At 33.4% G+C, this 16,863-nt stretch overlaps 1 protein-coding gene across 19 annotated transcripts in view; it reads right to left on the bottom strand.

Moving 5' to 3' along the window:
• Positions 1 to 16,863, bottom strand: part of Sdccag8 (SHH signaling and ciliogenesis regulator SDCCAG8) — a 239,476-nt gene that overhangs the window by 203,871 nt on the left and 18,742 nt on the right. For 18 of the 19 annotated variants that reach the window (XM_048809228.1, XM_048809230.1, XM_048809229.1 and 15 more), the window contains 2 exons: positions 11,716 to 11,850; positions 5,859 to 6,002 (listed from right to left, as the gene is read on the bottom strand). In XM_048809228.1, coding sequence (XP_048665185.1) covers positions 5,859 to 6,002; positions 11,716 to 11,850 — 279 coding nt within the window. Of the gene's footprint in view, positions 1 to 5,858; positions 6,003 to 11,715; positions 11,851 to 14,756; positions 14,806 to 16,863 lie in introns of all 19 variants that reach the window. The other variant, XM_048809242.1, reaches the window with a different exon arrangement.

The following is a 16,863-nucleotide window of genomic DNA, read 5'->3' as shown; positions in this document are numbered from 1 at the left end:
TCAACACAGTACTAGAAACTTTAGCCAGAGCAATTAAAAAGAAGCTGTTGCTGAGGCTGGGTTAGCTCTTGCCTAAGCCTCCAGAGCCACTGAAATTATAGACATGCGCCACTGCACCCAATTCTATCACCACTTTTATTCTACATACTCCAAGAAACTCTAGCCAGAGCAATTGGACAGAAGAAAGAAATTAAAGGGTTACGAATAGAAAAAGAAGAACTCAAACTATCACTGTTTGCCAACAAGATTTATTGAGATCCAAAAAATTCCACCAAAAAAACTTCTAGAATTAATAAATGAATTCAGCAAAATAGCAGGATATAAAATCAACACCCATAAGTCAAATATGTTCCTATGTATCAGTGATGAATCCACTGAAAGAGAAAGTAGTGATGCTACCCCATTCACAATAGCATCAAAAAAAAAAAAAAACCCTTAGAAATCAATCTAACAAAAGAAATGAAAGAACTCTACAATGAAAACTATAGAACACTAAGGAAAGAAATTGAAGACACCCTTAGAAGAAGGAAATATCTCCCGTGCTGTTGGATAGGCAGAATAAATATTGTCAAAATGGCCACACTATCAAAAGTGTTATAAAGATTTAATGCAATTCCTATTAAAATCCCAATGACAATCTTCACAGAAATAGAAAAGGCAATCATGAAAATAATCTGGAAAAATAAGAGAAACATAATAGCCAAAGCAATCTTTAGCAAGAAAAGTGAAGCAGTAGGCATCAAAATCCAAGACCTTAAAACTATACTACAGAGCCCTAGTAATAAAAATGGCATGGTATTGTCACCAAAACAGACACCTAGACCAATGGTACAGAATACAAGACACAGAGACAAGCCCACATAAATACTGTTATCTCATACAAGACAAAGGCACAAAAAAAACATTCATTGAAAAAATGATAGCCTCTTCAACAAATGGTGTTGGGAAATCTGGAAATCCATATGTAACAAAATGAAATTAAACCCCTATCTTTCACCTACACAAGACTCAACTCAAAATGGATTAAAACTTACATACAGAACAAAGACCCTGTGTTTAATAGAAGAAAAAGTAGGCCCAAATCTTCACCATGTTGGCTTAGGAACTGACTTCCTTAACAAGATTCCTAAAGTGCAAGAAGTAAATTCCAGAATTAATAAATGTGATGGCTTCAAAACTAAAAAACAACAACAACAACAAAACTTCTTTTCAGCAAAGGAAACAATCAACAATATGAAGAGAGATCTACAGAATGGGAGAAAATCTTTACCACACATACCTCAGATAGAGCATTAATCTCCAGGGTATATAAAGAATGCAAAAAAAACTTAACAACAACAAAAAACCCCCCAAATAACCCAATCAATAAATGGGCTAAGGAACTGAACAGATATTTCGTAGAAGAAATAAAATCCATCAACAAATATATAAAAAATATTCAACATCTCTAGCAATTAGAGAATCTCAAATCAAAATTACTCTTTCATCTCAGTCAGAAGGGCAATTATCAAGAATACAAGCCACAATAAGTGTTGGAAAGGATGTGAAGAAAAAGGAACACTCATACATTGCTGGTGGACTGCAACCATTATGAAAAGCAGTATGGAGATTCCTCAGGAACTTGGAAATGAACCACCATTTGACCCAGCTATCCCCCACTCCTTGGTTTATACTCAAAGGACTTAAAATCAGCAAACTACAGCGATACAGCCACATCAATGTTTGTAGCAGCTCAATTCACAATAGCTAAGCTGTGGAACCAACCAAGATAATAACATATGAATGGATAAAGAAAATATGATATATATATATATATATATATATATATATATATATATATGAAATGGAATATTACTCAGCCTTAAAGAAGAATGAAATTATGGCATTTGTAGGTAAGTGGAGTTGGAAAATATCGTGCTAAGCAAAATAAGCCAACCCCACAAAACCAAAGGGTGAATATTTTCCCTGATATGTGGTTGTTAATTCATATTAGGTAGGGGGCTAGGGAAAAATAGAGATAGTTTGGATTAGGCAGAGGGGAATGAAGGGAAGGGAGCCATATGAAGTAAGAAGGATAGTAGAATGAATCAGACATTATTACCTTATGTGCATATATGATTATATGACAGGTATGATTCTAAACATGTACAATCATAAGAATGAGAAATTATACTCCATTTATGTATGATATGTCAAAATGCATTCTACTGTCATATATAACAAATTAGAATAACCAAAAAATAGAAAAAAATAAAGGATTTTTATGAGTTATTTAAGATTTAAATAGAATAGACATGAGAGGGAAAGAGACACTTAAAATAATCTCAGGTTTTTTTGAATTCAGCAACCAAGTGAATGCTGGTACTAAAGATTATCAGATCAATTAAAAAAGATAAAGGGAACTCCTACAAAGAATTAATTAAATAATAGAAGAATAAAAAGAAGTCAAATAAAAAGCTGATTAAATTTATTTAAACTGTATAAGTAATCACATTAATTGTCAATCATATGGTCACCCAATTTAAAATGCAAATATTTCAGGATAAATAAAAAAGCTAAACTCAACTATGTGTATTCTAAACGAAGTGGGGCTTAGTCAAAACACAGAAATCATATGCTGTTCTCTATACCAGTAATGAGTAAGAAAATGAAAATTCAAAAGCATATTATTCATGATATTATTAAAAATAACAAGCTAGGAATAATTCTAATGAGGTTATACAAAAAATTGGGCATGGTGGTGCATGCCTGTAGTCCCAGTGACTTAGGAGGCTTTGGAAAGAGGACTGAAAGTTGAAGGCCAGACTCAGCAACATAGCAAGACTCTTAGCAATGTAGTAAACCCTGTCTTAAAAATGAGAGCTGGTGTTGTAGCTCAGTGGTAGAGTGCTTATCTAACATGTGTGAAGCACTAGGTTCAATCTTCTGTACCACACAAAGATAAATAAATAAATGAACAAATAAAAAATGAATAAAATATATTGTATCTATCTACAACTAAAAAAGAAATTTAAAAAATAAAAATGATTGGGGATGTAGCTTGGTGGTAAAGCAATCCTGGGTTTAATCCAGTCCCCGCCTCCCAAACAAAAGACAAGACAAACAAGTATGCAATACTTTATTATTTTTATTCAGAAAGCTACAAAAGATTATTGATAAAAGGATGATCTACATAAAGTATGATATGCAGTTTACATGGATTAAATGATACAATACCATAAAGATCTTAATTCTTGACTAACCTATAATTTAAATGGAATTTAAAATCAAAATCTCATAATGACATTTTGCAATTTAGTAATTTCAAAATGTATTTGGAAATACAGAAGACCAAAAAGAGTCAAGACATTCTGAAGGAAAGTATGATGTTCTGAAAGTCATGGTCTAGTAGAATAATCAAGAGGTAATGTATAAGTGCAATTAAAGAAAACAGATTCAGAAACAGACCCACAACTAATTTATGAAAAAGGCAGAGGTTATCTTTCCAACAAATGGTACTTGGAGATATATACATACATACATACATATATGTATATAAATATATATTTATATATTTCTATATATATAAATGTAGGAAAAAGAACAAAAGATTACCCTTATACTTCACATCATCTACAAAAATTGATTCTAGGTAGACTGTAAATTTAAATATAAAAAACAAAACTACGGTTTCTGGAAGATAATTTAGGAGAACATTGTCATGACTTTGAGGTAGGAAAAGAGTTTAATCAGGACACAAAAATGCTACACAGTTAAGGAATTAAAACTAAAATTCTAGTCATCAAAACAAGGAAGAAAATAAACTATCAAGAGAATTATAAGACAAGCCACGGAGTGGGAATACATATTTACAATATAACCATAAATATGTGTGTGTATTTATTGGACAATATATAACCCCCCCCACAAATCAACATGTCAGATACCAAAATAAAAATGAGCAGAGTATTTGAATAGGCACTCACAAAAGAGGACATCAAATGCCCAACAAACATATGAAAAGATATTCAAACACATCTGGAGTCAGGGAAATGCAAATTAAATCGTAAGATAGTACTACAAGTCCATTACAAAAATTGAGAATACCACATGTTGGTAAGGACATAGGGCAATAGTACCAATTATATGCTCTGGTAGGAGTGTAAACTGATAAAAACTACCTTGGAAAGTTGTCTACCTATTTATGTTGGCTCCAAACTTGACACAACATAAATTCATTAACAGTGGATAAATAAATTAGCTATGGTATATTCATACAGTAGACCCATCAATGAAAATGCATAAACCTCTGCCATATGCAACAACATAGATGAATCTAACAAATAGTGAATAAAAGAACCTAGACACACAAAAATACATACTATTACATGATTCCACTTATAGTTTTGAAAAAGAATGTTTAGAGTACATACTTGCAAAATTTTCCTGATTTGCTTTAAGGAAATGAATGAATAGTGATTGAGAAGGGATACAAAGACCATGGAACATGATGTTATACATCTTGGTCTAGAGAAAAAAACACATGGGTGTTCTTTTAGAGATAAATCTAATCTTTGTTTTGTGTACTTGATTGAATTCTGTCAATATGAATAGGAGGGCCTTATCAACTAATGCACATATTATAGAAAACTGTTACATGGTGGAGCAGGCTGAGCTAGGCATGGTGGGGCACACCTGGAATCCCAGCAATTCAGAAGGCTGAGGAAGAAGGTCTCAAGTTCAAGGCTAGCCTTAGTTAGATCCAGTCTCAAAAAATACAAAGGACTGGGGATGCAGCTCAGTGGTAAGTACCTTTGGGTTCAATCCCCACAAATGGAAAAAAACAAAACAAAAGACCAGACTCAATGGACAATCAGGAACTGAAGTTCAATTGAAGCATGCCAAAACAAGAACAGAAAATAAGAAATGGAGACATGAATACTGACGACTGTTAGGAAAAATTTGGTTGCGAAGGAGAACAAAGATGTAGGGTGATAGATAGTTGGAAGGGAATGCAAGGTTATGAACAAGATAAACTGACATAATTATTCTTAAGAAACCACAGATTCCAGACTTGCCAGGTGAAGGCTAAAATGTCTTAAATACACTCAAAGACATAAGAGAAAAACTTGGACAGAGAACTAAAGGCAATCAGGAAAACAAATTATAATAAGGAATCACACAGAAATTCTTGAGCTGAAAAAGTATAATAACTGACTTGAAAAATTCATTTGAGGGGTTCAAGAGCAGATGTGAGCAGGAAAAACAAAAAATTATTTAATTCAAAGATAGGACAATATCAAATTATCAAGTCTAAAATACAGAATTTTAAAAAAAGAATTATTCATATGATCCAACAAGTCCATTCTAGGTATATACTTAAAATAATTAAAAGTAGGGACTCAAAAAGATGTTTATACACCACTGTTTATAACAAAATTATTCACAATAGCCAAAAGGTGGAAGCAAAACAAAGTATGATACACCCATATAATGAAATAGGCAAACCTAAAAAGAAGTGAAATTGTGATACATGTTACAATATGAACAAACCTTGAAAAAATTATGCTAAATGAAATAAGCCAGACACAAAAAATAAATGTTGTTTGATTTCATAAATGTGAGATATATAGAATAGGCAAATTCATAAAGACAGAAAGTAGATTACAGGGAGGAAGTGAAAATGAGACTTTATGGGTATAGAGTTTTTGTTTAGGATAATGAAAAAGTTCTGGAAATGGATGGTATTGATGGTTGTACAATATTGTGAATGTATTAAATGACAAATGTTATATTATGTATGTTATACTAGAATTTTCAAAAGTACAAAAGGGAAAAACAAAAGCAGATATGTAAGAGAAAAGTACCCAAATACTCACTAGTTCTAGCTTCCATTTTCTAGCTTCTCCAATAGTTGTAGCTTTGCCAATATCTGCATCATCATGGAAAAATGTTTTTTTCTTGGCAGCTTCATTTACCCTGGAATCATCACCTGTTGTAACCCAAGAATTCTGCATGTTTCCCTGAAATAAAATGGGTCAATAATTGCAATTGGCATTCAATTTTAAATAAGCATGAATACTTTTTTTTTTTTAATTTATTTTTTAGTTCCTGGCGGACACAACATCTTTGTTTTTGTATGTGGTGCTGAGGATCGAACCCGGGCCGCACTCATGCCAGGCAAGTGCGCTACCGCTTAAGCCACATCTCCAGCCCCAGCATGAATACTTTATAAATGTTGATTCATATTCACAATGTAAGGAGGAAAAACATGTGCTTTTAAAGTCAAGAATTGCTTACCTTTTCAAGCTATTAGAGTCATATTCCACAAAAGGTGTTACAAAGATAAATCCTATAAGTATGGGCAATAATCCAAATATGAGCAAAGAGGCCTAAATGTCAGTATATTTAGCAAATGGAATTATCTCTCACTCATCTGAAGACATATATTCTTGAAACACATAAACCTACCTGGGTTTGTTAATTTTCCATATTTCACAGATGCATGGCTAATAACAGTAATCATTGCAAACATATGTGGTGTTAACTATGTGTCAGACACAATTTTATGGGTTTAATATGACTTGTGAATGATCACAGAGTTAGAAAACAGCTAATAAGTGGCAAAACCAGGATCTAAACCTTGGCAGTCTAGGTGCAGAGTCCTTGCCTGTGGCATAGTAAGAAATATATTATTTGGTTTCTGCCTTTGTTTCTTGACACAGAATTCTGAAAATTCTCATAATTTTCTGAGTGATAGAATGCCAGGAGCATCTTTTGATATAATATTTGGTTACAGGTTCTGGTTCCTGCCATAAGAACATGTAAGACCTTTAGTATCCCCAGAATGATAAAATTATTTTTATGCTAATTAAATGATTGGTGGCGGGTCTCTAGATAGCTTTAAGATGGAGCTGATCTCCTGAAAGACCAAGGCAGGATTAGAGAACTGGAACTTTTAGCCCCACCCCAGATCTCTGAGGACAGAGAGGCTTGAGATTGATTTAATCAACAATGGCCAGTGATATGATCAATCATGCCTATGTACAGAAGCCTCCATAAAATCCTACATGATGGGGTTCAGAGAATTTCTAGGTTGATTAATATATACATGTGCCAAGGGGGTGGCACATCCAGCTCCATAGGGACAGAAGTTTCTGCACTTGGAGTCATTCTGGACCTTGCCTTGCATACCTCTTCATTTGGTTATTCATTTAAATCTTTTGTAATATCCTATATAATAAACTAGTAATAACAAATAAAGTGTTTCATTAAGATTTTTAAGCTGTTATAACAAATATCAAACATAAGGAAGAGATTGTGGGAACCCTCAGTTTGTAACGAAGTCAAAGAAAATTATGGATAATCTGGAGATCCACCACTTGTGATTGGGTCTGATACCAACTGTGGGTAGCTAGTGTCAGAATTTAATTGAGGCATTGGACACCCAGTTGGTAGCCACAGAGAAATGGAGAATGACCTGGTATAGAGGGAAAAAAATCCCAAATATTTGGTGTCAGAAATGTTACAAGGAGAAAAACAGGAATAGTTTTTCATTTCATTTAGTATCCCAAGCCATTATGTTCTTATCCATTTACAAAATAAATAAATAAATAAATAAATAAAATCCTCAAAAGAAAAAGAATGCACATGTTGTTATAAACAGAAGTGATACGCAGCTTGCATGTTAGGGATTCAAAAAGGAGTGGTAGGGATGATGACAAATCATAGAAATGTGTCCTATGCAAAGGACACAACCACTCCTAAGTCCCAGTCAATCTTTGCCATATGGGAATAAAAATTCATATTACCAGAAAATCATCAGATTTTCTTTTAAAAGATTAGCCAGATTCTCGTTCTTCATTTGAAACATTGTTAAATATTAACTCAATGTTTACCAAACCAATGAAACATATTTGTGGGTTGTATTCAGCATACCATCATCAGTGTGTAACCTCTGCCCTAACATTTAATGAAATAAGCAACACAAAGATCTGAGAAATGTATGTGTGCAACAAGGACTAAAATACTTACGTTAGTTTAATTCAACAAATAATTATTGAATTCTTGCTAAGGGCTATTGTAATGCCATATCATGCTAGAATGTGGTAACCCGCATTCTTACAGAGTAGCATTCTAAGATTCTATTCCATATCCTCTGGAAGATCATTTTAGTGCAAACATTTGCATAGCACCTACTATATTCAGACACTGTACAAAGGGCTTGGAAGACAAAAATGAACACGATTAAATTTTAGCTCCAAGGAATTTATAGTCTAATGAGGGAGACAAACACCAGTCAGATAATTTCAATTTAATAAGGTGACTACTAAGCTAGAGGTGTGGCTGGGGGACTATGCCAGAACCGAGAAAGGATATTAAGGGACAACATTAATTTAAAGGTTTTGTGCCTGCAGAGGAGTTCATAGGAAATTCACAATTACTAATGGTAAAAATAAAAGGTGATGTGACAGAGGATGAAGCTAGAAAATCAAACGAGGGTCTTGTGCATAGTATAGCATGCTATGCTAATGAGCTTATACTCAATTCTGTAGGTAAGCTCAACTCTCTGAAGATTTGACTGCATTCAATGTTGGCTTTGAGATCAATGAAGGAAGGAAGGAAGGAAGGAGGGAGGTACTTATTTCCTACGGAGAAATCGGAGGAAGCATGTGGACCATAGATTGCTGGCTCATTGTATAAAATACCATCATTCTTTGGAAATAAGTGCTGGTCTAATGGACACTTTGTTCTTCCAGAGATAGCTTTTAAAAACTTGAATGGTATTTAATCAAGATTAAAAAACATCTCCATATATTAAATCCCTAAACATCATTAAAAACCCTTTATTTCTTAATAGAGGGGAGTGTTGGTATGGGAGGGGATGAGAAGAAACCTTGGAAGAAATGTCTCAGAAATTTTCCATTAAAAAAACTGCTAGATCTTTGAGTATACATGCCAAAATTTCTAATAAATAACATTTTAATATTATAATTTTTGAATTCTAGACAAAGCTTTCCAGGAAAAGAAATTTTATGAGAGTAAAAAATGATGGAAAATGAAAGTAGAAATAAAGTATACTTTAAATAGCTTAGTATTATTTTAAAAATAATCTGCTTGCTTCTTCAATATCTAGGTCATAAACTAGGCCAAAAGCTACAAGTCTTGTTGGCTGTCACTCAATTCTAGAGATAAAAAGTGAGAGACTCTGAAAAGGAGAAACTTTATTCTCTACAAACAAAAATGGTTTGGTTCAAAATTGACAAGCTCTTTCTAAATTATGCAGAAAAGCAGCATAATTTGGGATTAAGTAAATGAATTTTAGAAGTCAGAAAGTCATGGGTTTAAGTTCTTGCTTTGCTATTTCATAACTCTGTGTTATTAGACCAGTTCCTTAACCATTGCATACTTTAATCTTATGCTCTGAAAATGAAATAACACCTGCCTTGTGTGACTATTGTGAAACTAAAATCATATATATAGTGTTTGATACAATGCCTAGCACATTATAACAAGGTAGTGATCATTAGATGTTAGTTATCACTACGTAACTGTTTCAATTATTTTTCAAAAGAGGACATTATTAAACACTGAAAATCAATACTCAAATCAGCCAATTGTGTTGGCAAAACCTAGCATCAACATTTTAATTGACTCATTAATAAAGTTTCCCTACTGCCAAAGAAGATAATATTTCTTGATCTGTTTACATTTGAGCAATTCTAAAAAGTGTTATTCATATTAAAACTCCCAGGGCAATACCATGCATGCATTACTGAAATGCCTCAATTCATCCACACAATTGAAAAGCAGAGCAACAATTTTATAACAATAAATAACACAGCTGGGCATGGTGGTACATGCCTGTAATCCTAGCAGCTTGGGAGGCTGAGGCAGAAGATCCAGAGTTCAAAGCCAGCCTCAGCAAAAACAAGGTGCTGAGCAACTCAGTGAGACCCTGTTTCTAAATAAAATACAAAATAGGTCTGGGGATGTGGCTCAGTGGTTGAATGCTCCTGAGTTCATCTCCAGCACTCAAAAAACAAAACAAAACAACTATAGTATTAAAATAGATGTCAAAATCACTACATATATCTATAACAATCATTTCAATATTTGCATTACGTATTAGCTTGTGAGAATATTTAAAGAAGACAACAAAACCCCTCTATAACCTTGTCAGTTCTATGATTATGACTCCAGTTTTGCTTGCACTGCAAGGCATGTGTTCTTTCACAATCACTTCCTTCCCCTTTTGTATTACTCACTTCTCTTTCCTTCTGATTCACTGGTCTGCCTAGTTTCCTTTTTCAGTACACTTCCCTTTACTTGTCATTATAGAAATATTGAAGACTATGAATAATTGACTCCTTGCATGCAAAGTGACTATATATTTAGAAAGAAAGCAAAAGAATACATTCATTTTTTAGATGAGCGACTTCTAAGTTCTTTTTGTGTGGTGATAACTTCTTCAAATTGACATTAAAATATAAGATGGAGTTTTTGAACACTAATATTAGCAATTATGTAAATCTTCAGAAAAGTTAAGTAGTGAGGGAAAAATAACTGATCACAAACTTAAATGTAATTGCACAAACTTACTAATACTAACTAACTGACTCTTTAGTATTAGTAATAATACTAAGTGAAATACTACTAAGCCTACTACACTTTTCAGAATTAATAATCAGATATATTGCCATAGCAAATTCTAACATATCTTTTAAAAGATTAGAAATGAAATACCAAAAAACAAAGTAAAATTTCAAAAACAAAAGAATACATAGGTAAAACATTAAGACTCTCATTTTTTTCTCTTAACAGAACTGATTTACAAATGATGACTAAGTTAAAACCATCAAAGCTGAAATAGGCAAGTATTAAAACTTCCCCATGGACAGTTGAAATTGCCTCAAAAAACAGAACAATCATTGACTATGTCCTAAAACAACAGTGAAAAACATTTTTAGTGCAACAGTACCTCCAAGTTATAAGAAGATATTAATTTTAAACACTATTTAAGTATCATCACAAGAGTTTTGTCACAGAACTATAAGAAATCATGTGATCTATTATTCTTTAAACTGTTGGCCACTGATATTAGAATCACTTAGGTCTTGATAAAAATTCATATTCCTAGAACCCAACAGGACCAACTATCAGAATCTCAGAGGATAGAGCCCAGGAATCTGCATTCTCAACTTGATAAAGGTGAATCTTCTCAAATTATCAATAAAGGAATTACACATGAAGTTAAGTCAGGCAAAGCCCTGTAAAATTACTTGCTAAATACATGGTTCCTAAGGGATGACTGAAAGACTAATTTTGATTCATGAGCCCTTAATTAATAATAACATATTGTTAATTAGACTTCTTAGATTTTAGAGCTCAAGAAAAATTCAGAGTAATCCATCAAAGATCTAAGATTAGATTCTGAATAGTTTCCAGAATTACCAAAGTCTTCCTACATAACATACTTCCTACTTTCAGATCCAGTCTTTCCATATGGAAAAATAATAATTAGTATGCTCATAGAAGAACTGGAATAAATATTAGGCATTGCTACATTACTTCATTTGAGGTTACCTTTCATCTTAGTAAATTCTATTTTGAGACATCAAGCAAATACCAGTATAGTGTTTTGGCCAAACTTCAAGCAGTTCAGAAGGCTAAGGTAGAAGGTAGAAAGGAACATTCAAACTAAACTAGAATTTATGATTTTTAAAAAATTCTCACAGATGCATCCAGAAGTGTTTGTTCCCTCATTGTCTCCTCTTGTCTTTGAGATTTCAGCTGGAGTCTTTCTTGCTGGAGTCTTTCATTTTCAAGCTCAACTACTTGTACCTTATTTTTCATTCCAGAGAGTTCCTCCTATAAACAGAAACCAAAAAGAATGGGCTTTTTAAACAATGCTTTTATTTACTGATCACTAAAGGATCCAGAATGATATAAAATATAGAAATATTGAAGAAACACTACAATTATATTTAGACAATAAAGGTAACCCAAACATTAGCTAACAGAGAGAATATCAGGAATGTATAGTTGAAGGCATGTTGATGGCCATATCACAAACCTGTAGTTTCTGACATTTTTTTTTATCACTAGGATTCAAGGCTTACAGAAAGGCCTTAATTAAAATAGTTATCAAAGAGTTTTTAAAGAATGACATACACTGCTGAAAATAAGGTATGATATTATTAATAATAAAATGTCAATAACTTGTGTGGACTAAAAAGGAGAAAACTTGGAGATAAAGGGATAGAAAGAGGCAATGATTATCTATGAACTGGTAGCCATATAGCAGTGAATTATGAGTAAAGCAGTATGGTGGGTTCCTCTGACCCTGCAGGGTGTAATATAAGGCATTATAAATAAATGACAATAGAATAGCTTTTGAGTGGTACCTGAAAAAATATGCAAAATTATTAATATATCAATGAGGTAATACTTATCCTAATAATATTCATTACTAGTATAATAAAAAACTAGTATATAACATATGCAAATTCCTTCCAATTATTTTATTTAGAAAAAGCAAAGCTGTAATTAAAAAACATCTTTAGAGTTCTAATTTTCATTCTTACATGCAATGAATTTACAAGACATCAATCCCATCTTTAAACATCCTAATCTTATAAGACTATAGCAGAGGGGTTCAGCTGAAAGAACTGTATTTAAGAGGAATTTTCTAAGGAAACCCAAAGACCACAAAGGAGACAAAAACCAGGATACTGGAAGAAATCTTAACCTCTGAAATGTATGGCAAAAGCAAACAGTCAAAACAGCCTAACTTCTGGACATATAAATATGAAAATTCACATTAAAGTTCTAGTTAATACAGTTCCTATTACCTAGTACATCATGTCCGACATTCAATTAAAAATTTCAAGGCGTACTAAGGGACTTAAAACACAATTTGAAGAGAATGAATAAGCATCCAATCTCAGACATGACAGAGATGCTGAAATTATCAGGACAGACTTTTATTTTATTTTATTTTATTTTTTTTAAATTTTTTATTGTTGGTTGTTCAAAACATTACATATTTCTTGATATATCATATTTCACACTTTGATTCAAGTGGGTTATGAACTCCCATTTTTACCCCATATACAGATTGCAGAATCACATCAGTTACACATCCATTGATTTACATATTGCCATACTAGTGTCTGTTGTGTTCTGCTGCCTTTCCTATCCTCTACTATCCCCCCTCCCCTCCCCTCCCCTCTTCTCTCTCTACCCCCTCTACTGTCATTCATTTCTCCCCCTTGTATTATTTTTCCCTTTCCCCTCACTTCCTCTTGTATGTACTTTTGTATAACCCTGAGGGTCTCCTTCCATTTTCATGCAATTTCCCTTCTCTCTCCCTTTCCCTCCCACCTCTCATCCCTGTTGGGACAGACTTTTAAAACAAGTAAGATTACTGTGCTAAGATTCCCCTCCCTCTCTTCCTCCCTTCCTCCCTTCCTTCCTTTCTGGTACTGGATTTAAACCCTGGGGCACTGAGATACATCCCCAATACTTTTTCTTTTTATTTTGAGATGGGGTCTCCTTAAGTTGCTGATTGTCTTGCTAAGTTACTGAGGCTGGCCTCAAACATGTGATCCTCCTGCCTCAGCCTCCCAAGTCACTGGGATTACAGGCATGTGCCACTACACCTGGCTGCTAAAATCTTTAATGAGAAAAGTTGACTACATGTAAGAATAGGTGGCTGATGTCAGTGTGGAGATGGAAACTTTAAGAAAGAATTATAAGTAAATATTAGAAATAAAAAACAATAACATACATGAAGAATGTCTTTAATTGCCAATCAATAGAATGAACAAGGCCAAGGAAGACAATTACTAACTGGGAAGAGCTGGCAATAGAAAATTCCAAAACAAAATTGAAGAGAGAAAGAGAAAAATTAAAAACAAAAAACCCACCAAAGACAGAAAAGAATATCCAAAAACTGCAGTACAATTATAAAAAATGTAATATATGTGTAATGGGAATATAAAAAAGAAGAAAGAGAAAATGAATGGAAGAAATATTCGTATCAACAGTGACTGAAATTTTTCCTAAATAATTAATAGGCACTAAATAATAGATCCAGGAAGCTCAGAGAACATCAAGTAGGATAAACACCAAAAATATCTAAACCTAGGAATATTATATTCAAACTGTAGAAAATCAAAGGCAAAGAGAGACCTTAAAAGAAACTAAAGTAAAAATGTAAAACAAATACAACTACCACCACTAATAACAATAACAATAAGTCTTTACCTATAGAGAAGCAAGAATAAGAATTATATAAGACTTCTTATTTCTTTTCCAAAACTATGTAAACACAAAAAGAGTGCAGAATTAAATTTTTAAAGTGTTTAAAGGAAAAAAATAAAAACCTAGATAACTTAGAATTTTGTATTGAACAAAATTAACCTTTGAAAGGGAAGGAAAAAATAAAGACTTTTATAGACAACAATTGTGAGGGAGTTTGTTAATAATACACCTGCCTTGCAAGAAATGTTAAAAGACATTCTTCACAAAGAAGAAAAATGATTTAGGTCAGAAACCTATCATCTATATACTGTAAGAAAGAGTATTAGAGAAGTAATAAATGGAGATGACATAAATATTTTAGTTTTCTCATTAATTTTTCAGATAATAGTTGTTCAACATCAGGATAGCAACAGCGAAAGTGGTAATTATAGTTTATGTATAAATGAAATGAATGATAGCAATGTTTTTAAAGGACAGGAGAGACAAATAGCAGCTATTTAATGACTTACATTTCCTATGAGGTAGACATGGATTATTTGCAAGTGCATATTGCAAACACTAAAAAAAATAAAAAGGAAAAAATGTATAATTGATAGATTTGCAAAGACAGAATTTAAAAAGGCAATCATATTAAATAAGCAATTACAACCAATGAAGACATGAAGAGAGTTGAAAAAAAGAAACAAAGGAGGGCAATTAAGAGAGCAATTGATTGGGTTATTTATTTTTTTGGTGCTTAGCTTTTTGAGTCCCTTATATACCCTAGAGATTAGTGCTCTTTCTGATGTGTGAGGGGTAAAAATTTGCTCCAAGGGTGTAGGCTCTCTATTCACCTCACATATTGTTTCTTTTGCTGAGAAGAAATTTTTTAGTTTGATTCCATCCCATTTATTGATTCTTGGTTTTAATTCTTGGGCTATAGGAGTCTTATTAAGGAAGTTGGGGCCAAATCCCACATGATGCAGATTAGGGCCTACTTTTTCTTCTGTTAGATACAGAGTCTCTTCTGGTTTAATTCCTAGGTCCTTGATCCACTTTGAGTTGAGTTTTGTGCATAGTGAGAGATAGGGGTTTAATTTCATTTTGTTGCATATGGATTTCCAGTTTTCCCAGGACCTGAACAGACACTTCTCAGAAGAGGATATACAATCAATCAACAAATATATGAAAAAATGTTCATCATCTCTAGCAATTAGAGAAATGCAATTCAAAACTACTCTAAGATATCATCTCACTCCAGTCAGAATGACAGCTATTATGAAGACAAACAACAATAAGTGTTGGCGAGGATGTGGGGGAAAAGGTACACTCATACATTGCTGGTGAGACTGCAAATTGGTGCAGCCAATATGGAAAGCAGTATGGAGATTCCTTGGAAAACTAGGAATGGAACCACCATTTGACCTAGCTATACCTCTCCTCAGTCTATACCTAAAAGACTTAAAAACAGCATATTACAGGGACATAGCCACATCAATGTATATAGCAGCACAATTCATAATAGCTAAACTGTGGAGCTGACCTAGATGCCCTTCAGTAGATGAATGGGTAAAAATATGTGGCATATATACACAATGGAATATTATGCAACAATAAAAGAGAGTAAAATCATGGCATTTGCAGGTAAATGGATGGCATTGGAGAAGAAAATGCTAAGTGAAGTTAACCAATCCCCAAAAAGAAATGCTGAATGTTTTCTCTGATATAAGGAGGCTGGCTCATAGTGGGGTAGGGATGGGGAACATGGGAGGAATAGATGAATTCTAGATAGGACAAGGGGGAGGGAGGGAAAGGGAGGGGGCAAAGGGTTAGCAAGGATGGTGGAATGTGATAGACATCATTATGAAGACAGGAATTGGTGTGAACATACTTTATATACAACCAAAAATATGAAAAATTGTGCTGTATATGTGTAATGAGATTTTTAATTCATTCCACTGTCATTTATTTTTTTTAAAAATCAGCTAAAAAAGGGAGCAGTAACAAGTGTTGGATATTAACCTTACTATATCAATAATTATTTTAAATCTCTAAATATAACAATTTAAAGACAGACATATCATAAGAGGTTTTTAAAAAGTCCTCAAGTATACAATACCTTCAAGAAGCCCAATGTAAATATAAAGAAATGGATTGGTAGAGGGCTGAATATAAATACCCAGCAGAGGTACCTCTGCTGTACCATAGGAAAGAACCATAGCAACAGGTTTGTAACTGCCTGTGGAGGTGGGTGTTCATGGGTAAGCATTTGAAATTGACAGCAGAAAAAATGAAACCTGCTGAAATCCAGAGACTGAGGAAAACAACAAAACAAGTAGAATATCCAGGACTTGGTGTCTAGTACCTCAGTCAAGGTCAGGGAACTCTTCAAGGGGTTCAGGTGAAAGAGAAAGAGTCATAATCACAGGGTGGTGCAGAAGGCTGCACTCTGCAGACAGATTAAATATACACATGACCTACAGTCTGCACATCAAGGTAGCTTTAGAGAAGAAATGTACTATATCTTGCAGCAAACTATCAGAATGCTATAGCTAGGAGCCAGAGGGCATAATCACATCTCAGGTCCTTGTGGACAGTTGGCCCCATTGATTGGACAGGCAACAGGCACCTGAGATA

Source organism: Marmota marmota, unplaced genomic scaffold (genome assembly GCF_001458135.2).
Source record: "Marmota marmota marmota unplaced genomic scaffold, marMar, whole genome shotgun sequence".
In the NCBI taxonomy this organism is placed as follows: domain Eukaryota; kingdom Metazoa; phylum Chordata; class Mammalia; order Rodentia; family Sciuridae; genus Marmota; species Marmota marmota.
Note: the sequence above shows the minus strand (reverse complement) of the source record. Positions and strands in the feature narration are given on the sequence as shown.